This window comes from Atractosteus spatula, chromosome 25, assembly GCF_055471065.1.
Source record: "Atractosteus spatula isolate fAtrSpa1 chromosome 25, fAtrSpa1.hap1, whole genome shotgun sequence".
Classification (NCBI taxonomy): Eukaryota; Metazoa; Chordata; class Actinopteri; order Semionotiformes; family Lepisosteidae; genus Atractosteus; species Atractosteus spatula.
Window position 1 is genome coordinate 4,902,111 of NC_142730.1, and position 14,814 is coordinate 4,916,924.

The 14,814-nt window shown below is 56.3% G+C and overlaps 1 protein-coding gene across 1 annotated transcript in view; it reads right to left on the reverse strand.

The window, feature by feature from the left end:
• itga10 (integrin, alpha 10) overlaps positions 1 to 14,814 on the reverse strand; it is a 29,222-nt gene that overhangs the window by 4,061 nt on the left and 10,347 nt on the right. Inside the window, exons 9-22 of the mRNA XM_088905137.1 lie at positions 8,865 to 9,030; positions 8,666 to 8,739; positions 7,396 to 7,540; positions 6,881 to 7,029; positions 5,810 to 5,953; positions 5,480 to 5,683; positions 5,254 to 5,384; positions 4,161 to 4,327; positions 3,055 to 3,197; positions 2,373 to 2,483; positions 2,026 to 2,111; positions 970 to 1,111; positions 790 to 882; positions 263 to 339 (exon numbers count right to left, since the gene is read on the reverse strand). Of these exons, the coding sequence (XP_088761263.1) occupies positions 263 to 339; positions 790 to 882; positions 970 to 1,111; positions 2,026 to 2,111; positions 2,373 to 2,483; positions 3,055 to 3,197; positions 4,161 to 4,327; positions 5,254 to 5,384; positions 5,480 to 5,683; positions 5,810 to 5,953; positions 6,881 to 7,029; positions 7,396 to 7,540; positions 8,666 to 8,739; positions 8,865 to 9,030 (1,832 nt within the window). The remainder of the gene's footprint in view (positions 1 to 262; positions 340 to 789; positions 883 to 969; positions 1,112 to 2,025; positions 2,112 to 2,372; positions 2,484 to 3,054; positions 3,198 to 4,160; positions 4,328 to 5,253; positions 5,385 to 5,479; positions 5,684 to 5,809; positions 5,954 to 6,880; positions 7,030 to 7,395; positions 7,541 to 8,665; positions 8,740 to 8,864; positions 9,031 to 14,814) is intronic.

Below are 14,814 nucleotides of genomic sequence, written 5' to 3' on the forward strand. Positions count from 1 at the left end.
AACCCAGAGAACATGTTACATTGAGGACCAGGAACAGCAGGTGCTGTTTTACACAAAGAGTTGCAGGTGTGTGGCACAGGCAGCCCAGGTGCTTTGTTGGAGCTGACAAGCTGACATGGAATCTTATAAGAAATGGCTGCACAACGGTACGCATATGAAGGGCTGAATGTTCTCTCTTAGATTATTATCTTTGTTGTGTGTTCTCTTGCACAACCTCACTCCACTCAGAGTGTCTGCGTCAGAGTCACCGTCAGTGGGTTACCTGGTAGCCATCATCTTCATCTGCACTCGGTTCAGCAGGGACATGCAGCTAAACTCAAACTCCAGGTTAAAGGTCGCCTGCAAGGACAGACTTTCTCAGCTCTCACTTCAGACAGAAAACAGTTTGCATTAACTGTTACCTCAGACACAGGACAGGAACAGAGAGTCCAGACACAGGACAGGAACAGGGGGTCCAGGCACAGGACAGGTACACATGCAGGAAGTCCAGACACAGGGCAGGAACAGGAAGTCTAGACACAGGACAGGTACACATGCAGGAAGTCCAGACACAGGACAGGAACAGGGTGTCCAGACACAGGACAGGTACACATGCAGGAAGTCCAGACACAGGACAGGAACAGGGTGTCCAGACACAGGACAGGTACACATGCAGGAAGTCCAGACACAGGACAGGAACAGGGTGTCCAGACACAGGGCAGGAACAGGAAGTCCAGACACAGGACAGGTACACATGCAGGAAGTCCAGACACAGGACAGGAACAGGGTGTCCAGACACAGGACACAGACCTTGGCCTGAGATCTGAAGACGGGATAGCTGACGTTACAGGAGTGGCTGTTGGAGCTCAGGGCTGTGCACTCCATCTTCACCTGCGGCTCGTCCTGGAGAGACAGGGGCAGAGGGAGCCCGTTAACCCCTTCACAGCTCAGCCCTGACGAGCACTGGCACCCTGGGGCCCGGGGCCTCACCTTGCTGCTGAGGCTGGAGAAGTGCAGGTTTCGGGAGAAGAGCAGGCGCAGGCTGGTGTTGTAGGCGTTCTCCTGCCGGTTCTCCAGGACCAGCTCCACAGCCAGCCGGCGCCGCGGACTGCGGACGATGTAGGGCTCCTGTCTGCGGAGAGCAGAAACTGCACTCACTGTCCACTGTCCACTGTCCACTGTCCAGACCGGTCAGCTAAAGACACAACATCACCGCACTGTCCACTATCCAGAGAGCACCAGTCATCCGAGGACACAACACCACTGTCCGGAGAGCACCGGACAGCTGAGAACACTACACCACTGCACTGTCCACTGTCCACTGTCCACTGTCCAGACCGGTCAGCTAAAGACACAACATCACCGCACTGTCCACTATCCAGAGAGCACCAGTCATCTGAGGACACAACACCACTGTCCGGAGAGCACCAGACAGCTGAGAACACTACACCACTGTACTGTCCACTGTCCACTGTCCACTGTCCACTGTCCACTGTCCAGACCGGTCAGCTAAAGACACAACATCACCGCACTGTCCACTATCCAGAGAGCACCAGTCATCTGAGGACACAACACCACTGTCCGGAGAGCACCGGACAGCTGAGAACACTACACCACTGCACTGTCCATTGTCCACTGTCCACTGTCCACTGTCCAGACCGGTCAGCTAAAGACACAACATCACCGCACTGTCCACTATCCAGAGAGCACCAGTCATCTGAGGACACAACACCGCTGTCCAGAGAGCACCAGTCAGCTGAGAACAATACACCACTGCACTGTCCACTGTCCACTGTCCACTGTCCACTGTCCACTGTCCACTGTCCACTGTCCAGACCGGTCAGCTAAAGACACAACATCACCGCACTGTCCACTATCCAGAGAGCACCAGTCATCTGAGGACACAACACCACTGTCCGGAGAGCACCGGTCAGCTGAGAACACTAGACCACTGCACTGTCCACTGTCCACTGTCCACTGTCCACAATGCCGCTCCAGCAGGCGAGTCTCCACCCGCCCCTGCCCTGTGATCTCGGGAGCCCCTACCTGGACCCCGACACGTCCATGTGGGCGTGAAGCACCAGGTCTGTCACGCACACGTCGTCCTCCCCGCAGTCTTTGAAGAAGGGGATCTGGGGGGAAAGAGACTGTTACCCCACGTTCCATGAAAAAGAATCAAACTAAAACCTTTATGCATGTTATACAACCGCATGAAACTGCTGACAAAAATGTGACTAAAATCAATAGTCGAAAAGCAGCAGTGAGCAGTGAGTCCTCTTTCAGCTGACTGAAATGTGATGACATGGCACACTTGGCGAAGACCAGGACTGCTGACTGCACGCCGCCGGGTTGGGGTACAGGGGCGGGGGGGGGGGGGGGTCGAGCGCCCTCACAAGTCTCTTGGCGAAGGTGGGCCAGCCCTCGTCCAGCACGGGGCCGCTCTCCGTGTCGTTGATCCTGAAGCGCAGAGCGAAGCCGATGGGCCGGATGTAGTCGGCAGTGTCCTGGGGCGGAGGGAGAGAGGGACAGGTGAGGGACGGAGACCCGCCTGCAGTCGGATCCACTCCAGGTTTTACTAGAAGCAGCGGGCACAAGTGTAGGAGCAAGGTTAGGTCATTTTCAATCACAGCTACCTGCAGTTAAAGGTGCCCATCCATTTTCTATCCCCTTCAACCAAGTCAGGTGACGGGGGGGGCAGTCCATCACAGCGCAGACATGCGCAGACACACTCACACCAGGGCCAGTTTTCCCACAAACCAATTAACCCACCAGTATGTCTTTGGACTTTGAGAGGAAATCAGAGCATCCAGAGGACACCCATGCGAACTCGGGGAGAACATGCAAACTCCCCACAGATAGCAGCCCAGGAACTGAACCCAGCGCTGTGAGGCAGCTATGCTGACCACCCTGCAGTTAAAATAACATGAAAATGACAACAGTATAACAGCCAAGAGAGGGTAAAACCTGGAGTGGATCAGACCACTGTGCACTGGGAAGCTGACTGACAGCAGTGTAAAACCTGGAGTGGGTCAGACCACTGTGCACCAGGAGTCTCATACCCTTCCTTGCACTCACAAAGACATGGAAGGGCAGCATGGAGCAGGTGACCTCGTCGATCTGCGCCTGGAGCACTGTCTGGATCTGCCGCTGGGAGCTCTGGTCGAACAGGGCCCGGGTCATGAACTTCCTGTCGTCCAGCATGGCGCCCACATGCAGGTCTGGATCGATAAATAGTATTATTTATAAATGAGAGGAGGCCATTCGGCTCGCTCTTGCTGTTTTTGGTAGCTAAGTGATCCGAGGGGCTCGCCAAGCCATCTCTTCAAAGGGTATTGAAGTCAGCAACATGGCTGGGTAGCCTGTTACACACTCCCACACTCCTTTGTGTAAAGGCGTCCAGTAACAGGATCTGTCAATCAAGGCAGTAGCTGGGCAGGAGGGTGTCAGGGCAGTGTCTGTGGCTCTGTGGGGAAGTAGGGTGTCTCTGGGTGTCAGGGCAGTGTCTGTGGCTCTGTGGGGCAGTAGGGTGTCTCTGGGTGTCAGGGCAGTGCCAGTGGCTCTGTGGGGCAGGAGGGTGTCAGGGCAGTGTCTGTGGCTCTGTGGGGCAGTAGGGTGTCTCTGGGTGTCAGGGCAGTGCCAGTGGCTTTGTGGGGCAGGAGGGTGCCAGGGCAGTGCCAGTGGCTCTGTGGGGCAGGAGGGTGTCTCTGGGTGTCAGGGCAGTGCAAGTGGTTCTGTGGGGCAGGAGGGTGTCAGGGCAGTGCCAGTGGCTCTGTGGGGCAGGAGGGTGTCTCCGGGTGTCAGGGCAGTGCCAGTGGCTCTGTGGGGCAGGAGGGTGTCTCTGGGTGCCAGGGCAGTGCCAGTGGCTCTGTGGGGCAGGAGGGTGTCTCCGGGTGTCAGGGCAGTGCCAGTGGCTCTGTGGGGCAGGAGGGTGTCTCTGGGTGTCAGGGCAGTGCCAGTGGCTCTGTGGGGCAGGAGGGTGTCTCTGGGTGTCAGGGCAGTGCCAGTGGCTCTGTGGGGCAGGAGGGTGTCTCTGGGTGTCAGGGCAGTGCCAGTGGCTCTGTGGGGCAGGAGGGTGTCTCTGGGTGTCAGGGCAGTGCCAGTGGCTCTGTGGGGCAGGAGGGTGTCTCTGGGTGTCAGGGCAGTGTCAGTGGCTCGGCGGGGAGTCTGCGGGGGGCACTCACCGAAGGGGGCTCTGTCCGTGCCGGGAGAGCGAGAGGTGGTGTGGAAGCAGACGGTGGCGTTGAGGCAGGCGGACTCTCTCACCCCCCGCTGGCAGTTCTTCTGGATGACGTTGATGGAGTGCGGCTGGAAGGACAGCGTGACGTTGATCTGCACGATGCTGCGCGAACTGAGGGAGACAGCGGGCAGAGGAGCAGGACTTACTACCGTTCCTAAGTGTGAAGTGAAGCAGCAGTGGTCATGCTGTAGCCTCAGCAGGACCGGTCTGGTTGTGACTCTGACTCGTTGCTCTGCTCTCTAGCGGTCAGGTGTGGATGGGTGTGGTCAGGTGTGGGTGTGGACAAGGCTGTGACTCGTTACTCTGCTCTCGCGGTCAGGTGTGGTCAGGTGTGGTCAAGGCTGTGACTCGTTACTCTGCTCTCTCGCGGTCAGGTGTGGTCAGGTGTGGTCAAGGCTGTGACTCGTTACTCTGCTCTCTCGCGGTCAGGTGTGGTCAGGTGTGGTCAAGGCTGTGACTCGTTGCTCTGATCTCTCGGGGTCAGGTGTGGTCAGGTGTGGTCAGGTGTGGACAAGGCTGTGACTCGTTGCTCTGCTCTCTCGCGGTCAGGTGTGGTCAGGTGTGGTCAGGTGTGGAAAAGGCTGTGACCCGTTACTCTGATCTCTCAGGGTCAGGTGTGGACAGGAGTGGACAGGTGTGGGTGTGGAAAAGGCTGTGACTCGTTGCTCTGATCTCTCGCGGTCAGGTGTGGTCAGGGGTGGTCAGGTGTGGTCAGGTGTGGACAAGGCTGTGACTCGTTGCTCTGATCTCTCGCGGTCAGGTGTGGTCAGGTGTGGTCAGGGGTGGTCAGGGGTGGTCAGGTGTGGACAAGGCTGTGACTCGTTGCTCTGATCTCTTGGGGTCAGGTGTGGTCAGGTGTGGTCAGGTGTGGACAAGGCTGTGACTCGTTGCTCTGATCTCTCGGGGTCAGGTGTGGTCAGGGGTGGTCAGGTGTGGTCAGGTGTGGACAAGGCTGTGACTCGTTGCTCTGATCTCTCGGGGTCAGGTGTGGTCAGGTGTGGTCAGGTGCAGGTGTGGACCGGACGGACCCCGCTCACCTCAGCAGCACCGCGCTGCCCTGCGCTCCCACCGCCAGGTCCAGCAGCTCGTCCCCGTCCAGGTCCAGCCGGCCGCTCACACTGCGGCCGAAGTACTGCAGCCCCGGAGACAGCGCCGAGCCCGGGATCCGCTGTGCGGAGAGGGAAACAGTGGCCAGTGACCGGACAGGGCTATCCCCCCGCCCTGTAGGGGGAGCTGCTGCCCGGTCCAGTGGCGCCCCCTCACCTGTTTGTACTGCGGTACGATGGAGGTGCCGTAACCGTGGTAAATGTACACGGCGCCGCGGTGCCCGTCCTCCAGAGGCGCGCCCACCAGCAGGTCGTTGTACCCATCGTGGTTCAGGTCCGGCACCATGGCCATGGCATACCCGAACCGGGCGTCCTGGGCCTTCCTGTGGGCCTGCAGGGTGCCGTTCGGGGTGAACAGGACCTGGAGGCAGGGCGGAGCCAGCAGGAAGGGGGGTCATTTCCACAGAGCCGCGGTCATGCTTTCTCCCCTTCCTCCCCCTCTCTACCTCTCCTCTTCCTCTCCCTCACACCTCTCCCCCCGTCTCACCCTGCTCAGAGTGTACACGTAGACCCGGCCGGCCTCCTTGTTCCCGGACCCCAGGTACATGGGCGCAGCCACCAGCAGCACATCCGTGACCCCGTCTCTGTTCACGTCCACCGGACACACCTCGCTGCCGAAGTACGAGCCGATCTGGGACACAGACACCGCACAGCCTTGTTATATACAGCGTATACGCTGAGCAGTGATGGAGAGACACTAGAGAGACAGACAGTGATGGAGAGAGACTAGAGAGAGACAGTGATGGAGAGACACCAGAGAGAGAGACAGTGATGGGGAGACTCTAGAGAGACAGACAGTGCTCTGAGCAGTGATGGAGAGACACTAGAGAGACAGACAGTGATGGAGAGACACTAGAGAGAGACAGTGATGGAGAGACACCAGAGAGACAGACAGTGATGGAGAGACAGACAGTGATGGAGAGACACCAGAGAGACAGACAGTGATGGAGAGACACTAGAGAGACAGACAGTGATGGAGAGACACTAGAGAGACAGACAGTGCTCTGAGCAGCGATGGAGAGACACCAGAGAGACAGACAGTGATGGAGAGACACTAGAGAGACAGACAGTGCTCTGAGCAGTGATGGAGAGACACTAGAGAGACAGACAGTGATGGAGAGACACCAGAGAGAGAGAGACAGTGATGGAGAGACACTAGAGAGACAGACAGTGATGGAGAGACACCAGAGAGAGAGACAGTGATGGGGAGACTCTAGAGAGACAGACAGTGCTCTGAGCAGCGATGGAGAGACACCAGAGAGACAGACAGTGATGGAGAGACACTAGAGAGACAGACAGTGCTCTGAGCAGTGATGGAGAGACACTAGAGAGACAGACAGTGATGGAGAGACACTAGAGAGACAGACAGTGATGGAGAGACACCAGAGAGAGAGACAGTGATGGGGAGACTCTAGAGAGACAGACAGTGCTCTGAGCAGTGATGGAGAGACACTAGAGAGACAGTGCTCTGAGCACTGATGGAGAGACACTAGAGAGGACAACAGAGTGTTGTACACACAGACAGAAGACACGGAGAGAGTGAGGGTGTGACAGAGACCTGCTCTCCGTTCAGGGCCTGGGAGATGGTGACGTCTCCATTCCTCTTCAGGTCAAACAGGATGACCTTGCCCTTGTGTTTGAAGCGCGGCGCTCCAGCGATGTACAGTCGCTTGCCATTCTTCACCGTCACGGAGGACACAGTGTATCCTGCAGGACACAGGGCCACACGGACACAGACACTGAACCCCTGACACTGACGCATTCAGGCACTACCGCACTGACCCTCTGAGGGAGAGACGCTGACATGCTGATGCCCTTGACTTCCCGGAAGGCGACAGGTGGGGGTGACGAAACAGAGGGCAGATAACACCATCTCACAAAGCGCTGTGAATAAGACTGATCCGGATCCATGTCCAGGAGTCCACCGGACACTCGAGTGGCCGTTATGGAACTGCGGAACTGTTTCTGAGCTGGAAACACGCAGACCAGCCCCAGTACTGACCACCGGGCCCTCGGCCTGCACCTCGCTAACATCGCCTCCTGCTGGGACCCGACACAGGAAGCGGCCGTTACCCAGGTATGCGGCGTGGTTCTTCAACTCCAGGGGAAACTCCTTCTCGAACGCCTCACGGGGCGGCACGATGCGCCCCTGCGCCCCCTCCTTCAGCACACCGCCGTCCCAGTCGTACGCCCCCACTGTCCCAAACAGGATCCCGTCCTGCAGACACCCAGAGGAGCTGGTGAACAGCTACAGTTTTCAGGACGATTCAGATCAGAACGACAGTTCAGACGGAGAGCAGATTAAAACAGACAGCCCTGATCAGACAGAGCGCAGATCCATACAGACAGCCCCGATCAGACAGAGCGCAGATCCATACAGACAGCCCCAATCAGACAGAGCGCAGATCCATACAGACAGCCCCGATCAGACAGAGCGCAGATCCATACAGACAGCCCCGATCAGACAGAGCGCAGATCCATACAGACAGCTCCGATCAGACGGAGCGCAGATCCATACAGACAGCCCCAATCAGACAGAGCGCAGATCCATACAGACAGCCCCGATCAGACGGAGCGCAGATCCATACAGACAGCTCCGATCAGACGGAGCGCAGATCCATACAGACAGCCCCGATCAGACGGAGCGCAGATCCATACAGACAGCCCCGATCAGACAGACCGCAGATCCATACAGACAGCTCCGATCAGACAGAGCGCAGATCCATACAGACAGCCCCGATCAGACAGAGCGCAGATCCATACAGACAGCCCCGATCAGACAGAGAGCAGATCCATACAGACAGCTCCGATCAGACAGAGCGCAGATCCATACAGACAGCCCCGATCAGACAGAGAGCAGATCCATACAGACAGCCCCGATCAGACGCAGCCCAGATCCATACAGACAGCCCCGATCAGACGGAGCGCAGATCCATACAGACAGCCCCCATCAGACGGAGCGCAGATCCATACAGACAGCCCCGATCAGACAGAGCGCAGATCCATACAGACAGCCCCGATCAGACAGAGAGCAGATCCATACAGACAACCCCGATCAGACAGAGCGCAGATCCATACAGACAGCCCCAATCAGACGGAGCGCAGATCCATACAGACAGCCCCGATCAGACAGAGCGCAGATCCATACAGACAGCCCCGATCAGACAGAGCGCAGATCCATACAGACAGCCCCGATCAGACAGAGAGCAGATCCATACAGACAGCCCCGATCAGACAGAGTGCAGATCCATACAGACAGCCCCGATCAGACGGAGCGCAGATCCATACAGACAGCCCCGATCAGAGGTTTGTTTCTCTCTGATCTCTCTTCGGTCAGACTCACGTCCAGCACGTGTGTGGAGAAGCCGATCTGGGACATCTCCATCTCGAAGGAGCTCTCGTTGTATCCCAGCGTCCCTGGAACAACACCACAGCCATGAGACACGATCCAGCACCTCTGGGCTGTGTTTTTTTGGCCACGTCCTGTGGTCTTCCTCTCCCTCAGCCACTCTTCTCCCTCTCCTCCCCCCTCCCACCCTCACCCTCCAGGCTGAAGATGCGGTCTCCGAGGGCGTCCACGATATCATTCAGGGCCGCCTCGTCTGTCACATTGAAGAAATATTTCTCATCGGGGTCGCTGGCGATGTACTTGATCTCGTTGATGAAGGTCTCAGGGTCCTGCTGTCGACGGATATAGTGTCCCAGGACCTGAGGGGGGCAGTATAGTCACAGATATCAGCACTGTTACCTGTATTCAGAAACACCTGTGTGACGCTGTCAGTGTTACTGTACACAGACACACCTGTGACACTGACAGCTTTACCTGTACACAGACACACCTGTGACACCGACAGCGTTACCTGTACACAGACACACCTGTGACACTGACAGCGTTACCTGTACAGAGACACACCTGTGACACTGACAGCATTACCTGTACACAGACACACCTGTGACACTCACAGCATTACCTGTACACAGACACACCTGTGACGCTCTCAGCGTTACCTGCATAGAGACACACCTGTGACACTGACAGTGTTACCCGTACACAGACACACCTGTGACGCTGTCAGTGTTACCTGTACAGAGACACACCTGTGACACTGTCAGTGTTACCCGTACACAGACACACCTGTGACACTGACAGCGTTACCTGTACAGAGACACACCTGTGACGCTGTCAGTGTTACCTGTACAGAGACACACCTGTGACACTGTCAGTGTTACCTGTACACAGACACACCTGTGACACTGACAGCGTTACCTGTACAGAGACACACCTGTGACACTGTCAGTGTTACCTGTACACAGACACACCTGTGACACTGACAGCGTTACCTGTACAGAGACACACCTGTGACGCTGTCAGTGTTACCTGTACACAGACACACCTGTGACACTGACAGCGTTACCCGTACACAGACACACCTGTGACACTGACAGTGTTACCCGTACACAGACACACCTGTGACGCTGTCAGTGTTACCTGTACAGAGACACACCTGTGACGCTGTCAGTGTTACCCGTACAGAGACACACCTGTGACGCTGTCAGTGTTACCTGTACACAGACACACCTGTGACACTGACAGCGTTACCCGTACAGAGACACACCTGTGACGCTGTCAGTGTTACCCGTACAGAGACACACCTGTGACGCTGTCAGTGTTACCTGTACACAGACACACCTGTGACACTGACAGCGTTACCTGTACAGAGACACACCTGTGACGCTGTCAGTGTTACCTGTACACAGACACACCTGTGACACTGACAGCGTTACCTGTACAGAGACACACCTGTGACACTGACAGCGTTACCTGTACAGACACACCTGTGACGCTGTCAGTGTTACCTGTACAGAGACACACCTGTGACACTGACAGCATTACCTGTACACAGACACACCTGTGACGCTGTCAGTGTTACCTGTACACAGACACACCTGTGACACTGACAGCGTTACCTGTACACAGACACACCTGTGACACTGACAGTGTTACCCGTACACAGACACACCTGTGACGCTGTCAGTGTTACCTGTACAGAGACACACCTGTGACGCTGTCAGTGTTACCCGTACAGAGACACACCTGTGACGCTGTCAGTGTTACCTGTACACAGACACACCTGTGACACTGACAGCGTTACCCGTACAGAGACACACCTGTGACGCTGTCAGTGTTACCTGTACACAGACACACCTGTGACACTGACAGCGTTACCTGTACACAGACACACCTGTGACACTGACAGTGTTACCCGTACACAGACACACCTGTGACGCTGTCAGTGTTACCTGTACAGAGACACACCTGTGACGCTGTCAGTGTTACCCGTACAGAGACACACCTGTGACGCTGTCAGTGTTACCTGTACACAGACACACCTGTGACACTGACAGCGTTACCCGTACAGAGACACACCTGTGACGCTGTCAGTGTTACCCGTACAGAGACACACCTGTGACGCTGTCAGTGTTACCTGTACACAGACACACCTGTGACACTGACAGCGTTACCTGTACAGAGACACACCTGTGACGCTGTCAGTGTTACCTGTACACAGACACACCTGTGACACTGACAGCGTTACCTGTACAGAGACACACCTGTGACACTGACAGCGTTACCTGTACAGACACACCTGTGACGCTGTCAGTGTTACCTGTACAGAGACACACCTGTGACACTGACAGCATTACCTGTACACAGACACACCTGTGACGCTGTCAGTGTTACCTGTACACAGACACACCTGTGACACTGACAGCGTTACCTGTACACAGACACACCTGTGACACTGACAGTGTTACCCGTACACAGACACACCTGTGACGCTGTCAGTGTTACCTGTACAGAGACACACCTGTGACGCTGTCAGTGTTACCCGTACAGAGACACACCTGTGACGCTGTCAGTGTTACCTGTACACAGACACACCTGTGACACTGACAGCGTTACCCGTACAGAGACACACCTGTGACGCTGTCAGTGTTACCTGTACACAGACACACCTGTGACACTGACAGCGTTACCTGTACAGAGACACACCTGTGACGCTGTCAGTGTTACCTGTACAGAGACACACCTGTGACACTGACAGCGTTACCTGTACAGACACACCTGTGACGCTGTCAGTGTTACCTGTACAGAGACACACCTGTGACACTGACAGCATTACCTGTACACAGACACACCTGTGACGCTGTCAGTGTTACCTGTACACAGACACACCTGTGACACTGACAGCGTTACCTGTACAGAGACACACCTGTGACGCTGTCAGTGTTACCTGTACAGAGACACACCTGTGACACTGTCAGTGTTACCTGTACACAGACACACCTGTGACACTGACAGCGTTACCTGTACAGAGACACACCTGTGACGCTGTCAGTGTTACCTGTACACAGACACACCTGTGACGCTGTCAGTGTTACCTGTACAGAGACACACCTGTGACACTGACAGCGTTACCTGTACACAGACACACCTGTGACACTGACAGCGTTACCCGTACACAGACACACCTGTGACACTGACAGCATTACCTGTACAGAGACACACCTGTGACACTGACAGCGTTACCTGTACACAGACACACCTGTGACGCTGTCAGTGTTACCTGTACACAGACACACCTGTGACACTGACAGCGTTACCTGTACAGAGACACACCTGTGACGCTGTCAGTGTTACCTGTACACAGACACACCTGTGACACTGACAGCGTTACCTGTACACAGACACACCTGTGACGCTGTCAGTGTTACCTGTACAGAGACACACCTGTGACACTGTCAGTGTTACCTGTACACAGACACACCTGTGACACTGACAGCGTTACCTGTACAGAGACACACCTGTGACACTGACAGCGTTACCTGTACACAGACACACCTGTGACACTGACAGCGTTACCTGTACAGAGACACACCTGTGACACTGACAGCGTTACCTGTACAGAGACACACCTGTGACGCTGTCAGTGTTACCTGTACACAGACACACCTGTGACACTGACAGCGTTACCTGTACACAGACACACCTGTGACACTGTCAGTGTTACCCGTACACAGACACACCTGTGACACTGACAGCGTTACCTGTACAGAGACACACCTGTGACACTGACAGCGTTACCTGTACACACACACACCTGTGACGCTGTCAGTGTTACTGTACACAGACACACCTGTGACACTGACAGCGTTACCTGTACACAGACACACCTGTGACACTGACAGCGTTACCTGTACACACACACACCTGTGATATGAACAGATACTTAACTAGTCAATTTTGATACATAGTGGCACATTACTGTATTCCAGCTGCAGCGTGAGTACTGCCGAATCCGTTTAGCAGCGAAGCCGTCAAGCGCGGCGGGCGTGGTGAGCTCTCTGTGTCCACCCCGTCCCTGGCTGCTGCCGGCGGGACTTCGTGCTGATAAGGGGGCAGGAAACGGGAGCGAAGCTTGTCCTCTTGCGCGGGCACAGCTGCCACCAGCCCGGCTCCCAGCGCCCTGCACTAACCATGCAGGGGTCCGACTCCTGCGAGGACCCCCTGACCGGCCATTCCCAGAACTGATCCCGCGCGTCCCCCTGTCCGCTCTCCGCTCCCTGCTGCTGCGGGACACTTCCGTTCCTCTGTCCATCCGCTCCCATCAGGACCGCCGGCCTCATTCTCTCCGTCCACCAGGGGTTCGCACCTTCAGCCCAGCGGCAGGACAGGGGCCACTGGGTGGGGATTCGGGTTCAGGGCAGTTAGATCTCTCCTCCTGAGCCCGCGAGCCACAGCAGGTAGCCTGCTCCGGTCCAGCACGCGCTGACCGCACCCCGAGCCAGTAAACCGGGAGCTCAGTCACGCAAGCAGGGGAGCTCAAAGCTCGGCGGGGTCTTTTCCGTGACGGGCAGCTTGCCGGGGAGAAAGCGACAGGGGCAGGGGAGCTAAGGTGCTCCCGTCAGCTGGCGGCGCCTCCCGAGAGCAGGGCTGGGCAGGAAAGGTGCTGCCCAGGTTTTTTGCTGTGGTCACAGGGGAGGGAGGCTCCGCAGGCCAGGGCAGAGGACGGTCCCGGGCGCGCGGCTGGGGTGTGAATCGGGAAGTAAAGCTGCAGTTTATGCCCCCGGGGGGCGCTGTGGGAGGACTGTATCCTAAGTCTTGCTGCGGTGGCAGAGGAGGCAGAGGCGCAGACTCCAGCGTAGAGGACAGTCCAAGGTGCGCTGGGATACGGTGGAATGAGCTGGGACATGCTGGGATGCACTGGGATGTGCTGGCATGCTCTGGGATATGTTGGGATGAGCCGAGACACACTGGAACGCAGTGGGATGAGCAGCGGCACACTGGAACGCAGTGGGATGAGCTGGGATACGTCGGGATGAGCTGGGACATGCTGGAACGCACTGGGATGAGCTGGGATATGTTGGGATGAGCTGGGACACGCTGGAACGCACTGGGATGAGCTGGCATACTTTGGAATGAGCTGGGACACGCTGGAACCCAGTGGGATGAGCTGGGATACATTGGGATGAGCTGGGACACGCTGGAACACACTGGGATGAGCTGGCATACTTTGGGATGAGCTGGGACACGTTGGGATGAGCTGGGAGCGGGGATGCTGCAGGGATAAGCCAGCAGGGAGTGCTCCAGTCCACAGATGGACAGGGCAGCAGGCACTAAGCAGCAGAGCGGCCAGCTCTGGAGCTCCCTCTTGCGAGCTCGCCTGGGGAGGTGAAGTCAGTGTGCTTCACTCCGTGCCCTGCCTGCCTGTGCTCGCACCTCCCCAGGGAAGCTCCTGCCGGCACTGCGCCCTTCCGTAGCGGACAGGAATTTAGGCAGGCAGAGAGAGGGTGTGTCCGGCCACGTCTGGAACACTCCTGTCTTTCTCCGGCTCTCTATCCCTCTCCCTCGCTCTACCCCTCCCTTCTGTCTCTCCCTCCCTCCTTCCTTCCCTCTGTAATTACTGCCAGTGTGTCACCAAACCAGAAACCTGGCTTTAGGCTCAGCTCCTATTTTTACATCTCCAGCGCTGCAATTACTGAAAGACGCAAAGGGTATTTTGGGAGCCTTTCTGACTTAACCACATGCATCTTACCCACATAAATACACTCCAGGCTCAAGAATTGCTGTTTCACAAAAAAAACATCTCAATACAAAACTCACTGCAGAATATGTACCGGAAATCTACTTGTAGGTCTGGAGACACTAGCATTTCCTATTTGTATCTCAAGAGGGGTCATTCCCTGGAATGTGTCTGTGATGCAGGTCTAATACACTTAGAAGAGGGGTCAGTGACAGTCCAGGCTGGTCAAGCACCACCAGCCCTGGGGCCTGACACACACTCCAGCAGCCCTTGTCACCCATGTGCATCTGCACTCTCTCACTCCACACCTTCCCCTGTCACTGTCTGGAACAGAAAACTGTCACAGATCACAGTGAGACTGGGGCTCCTTTACAGCTCTCTGTCTGTCCCAGTGAGATTAATATCC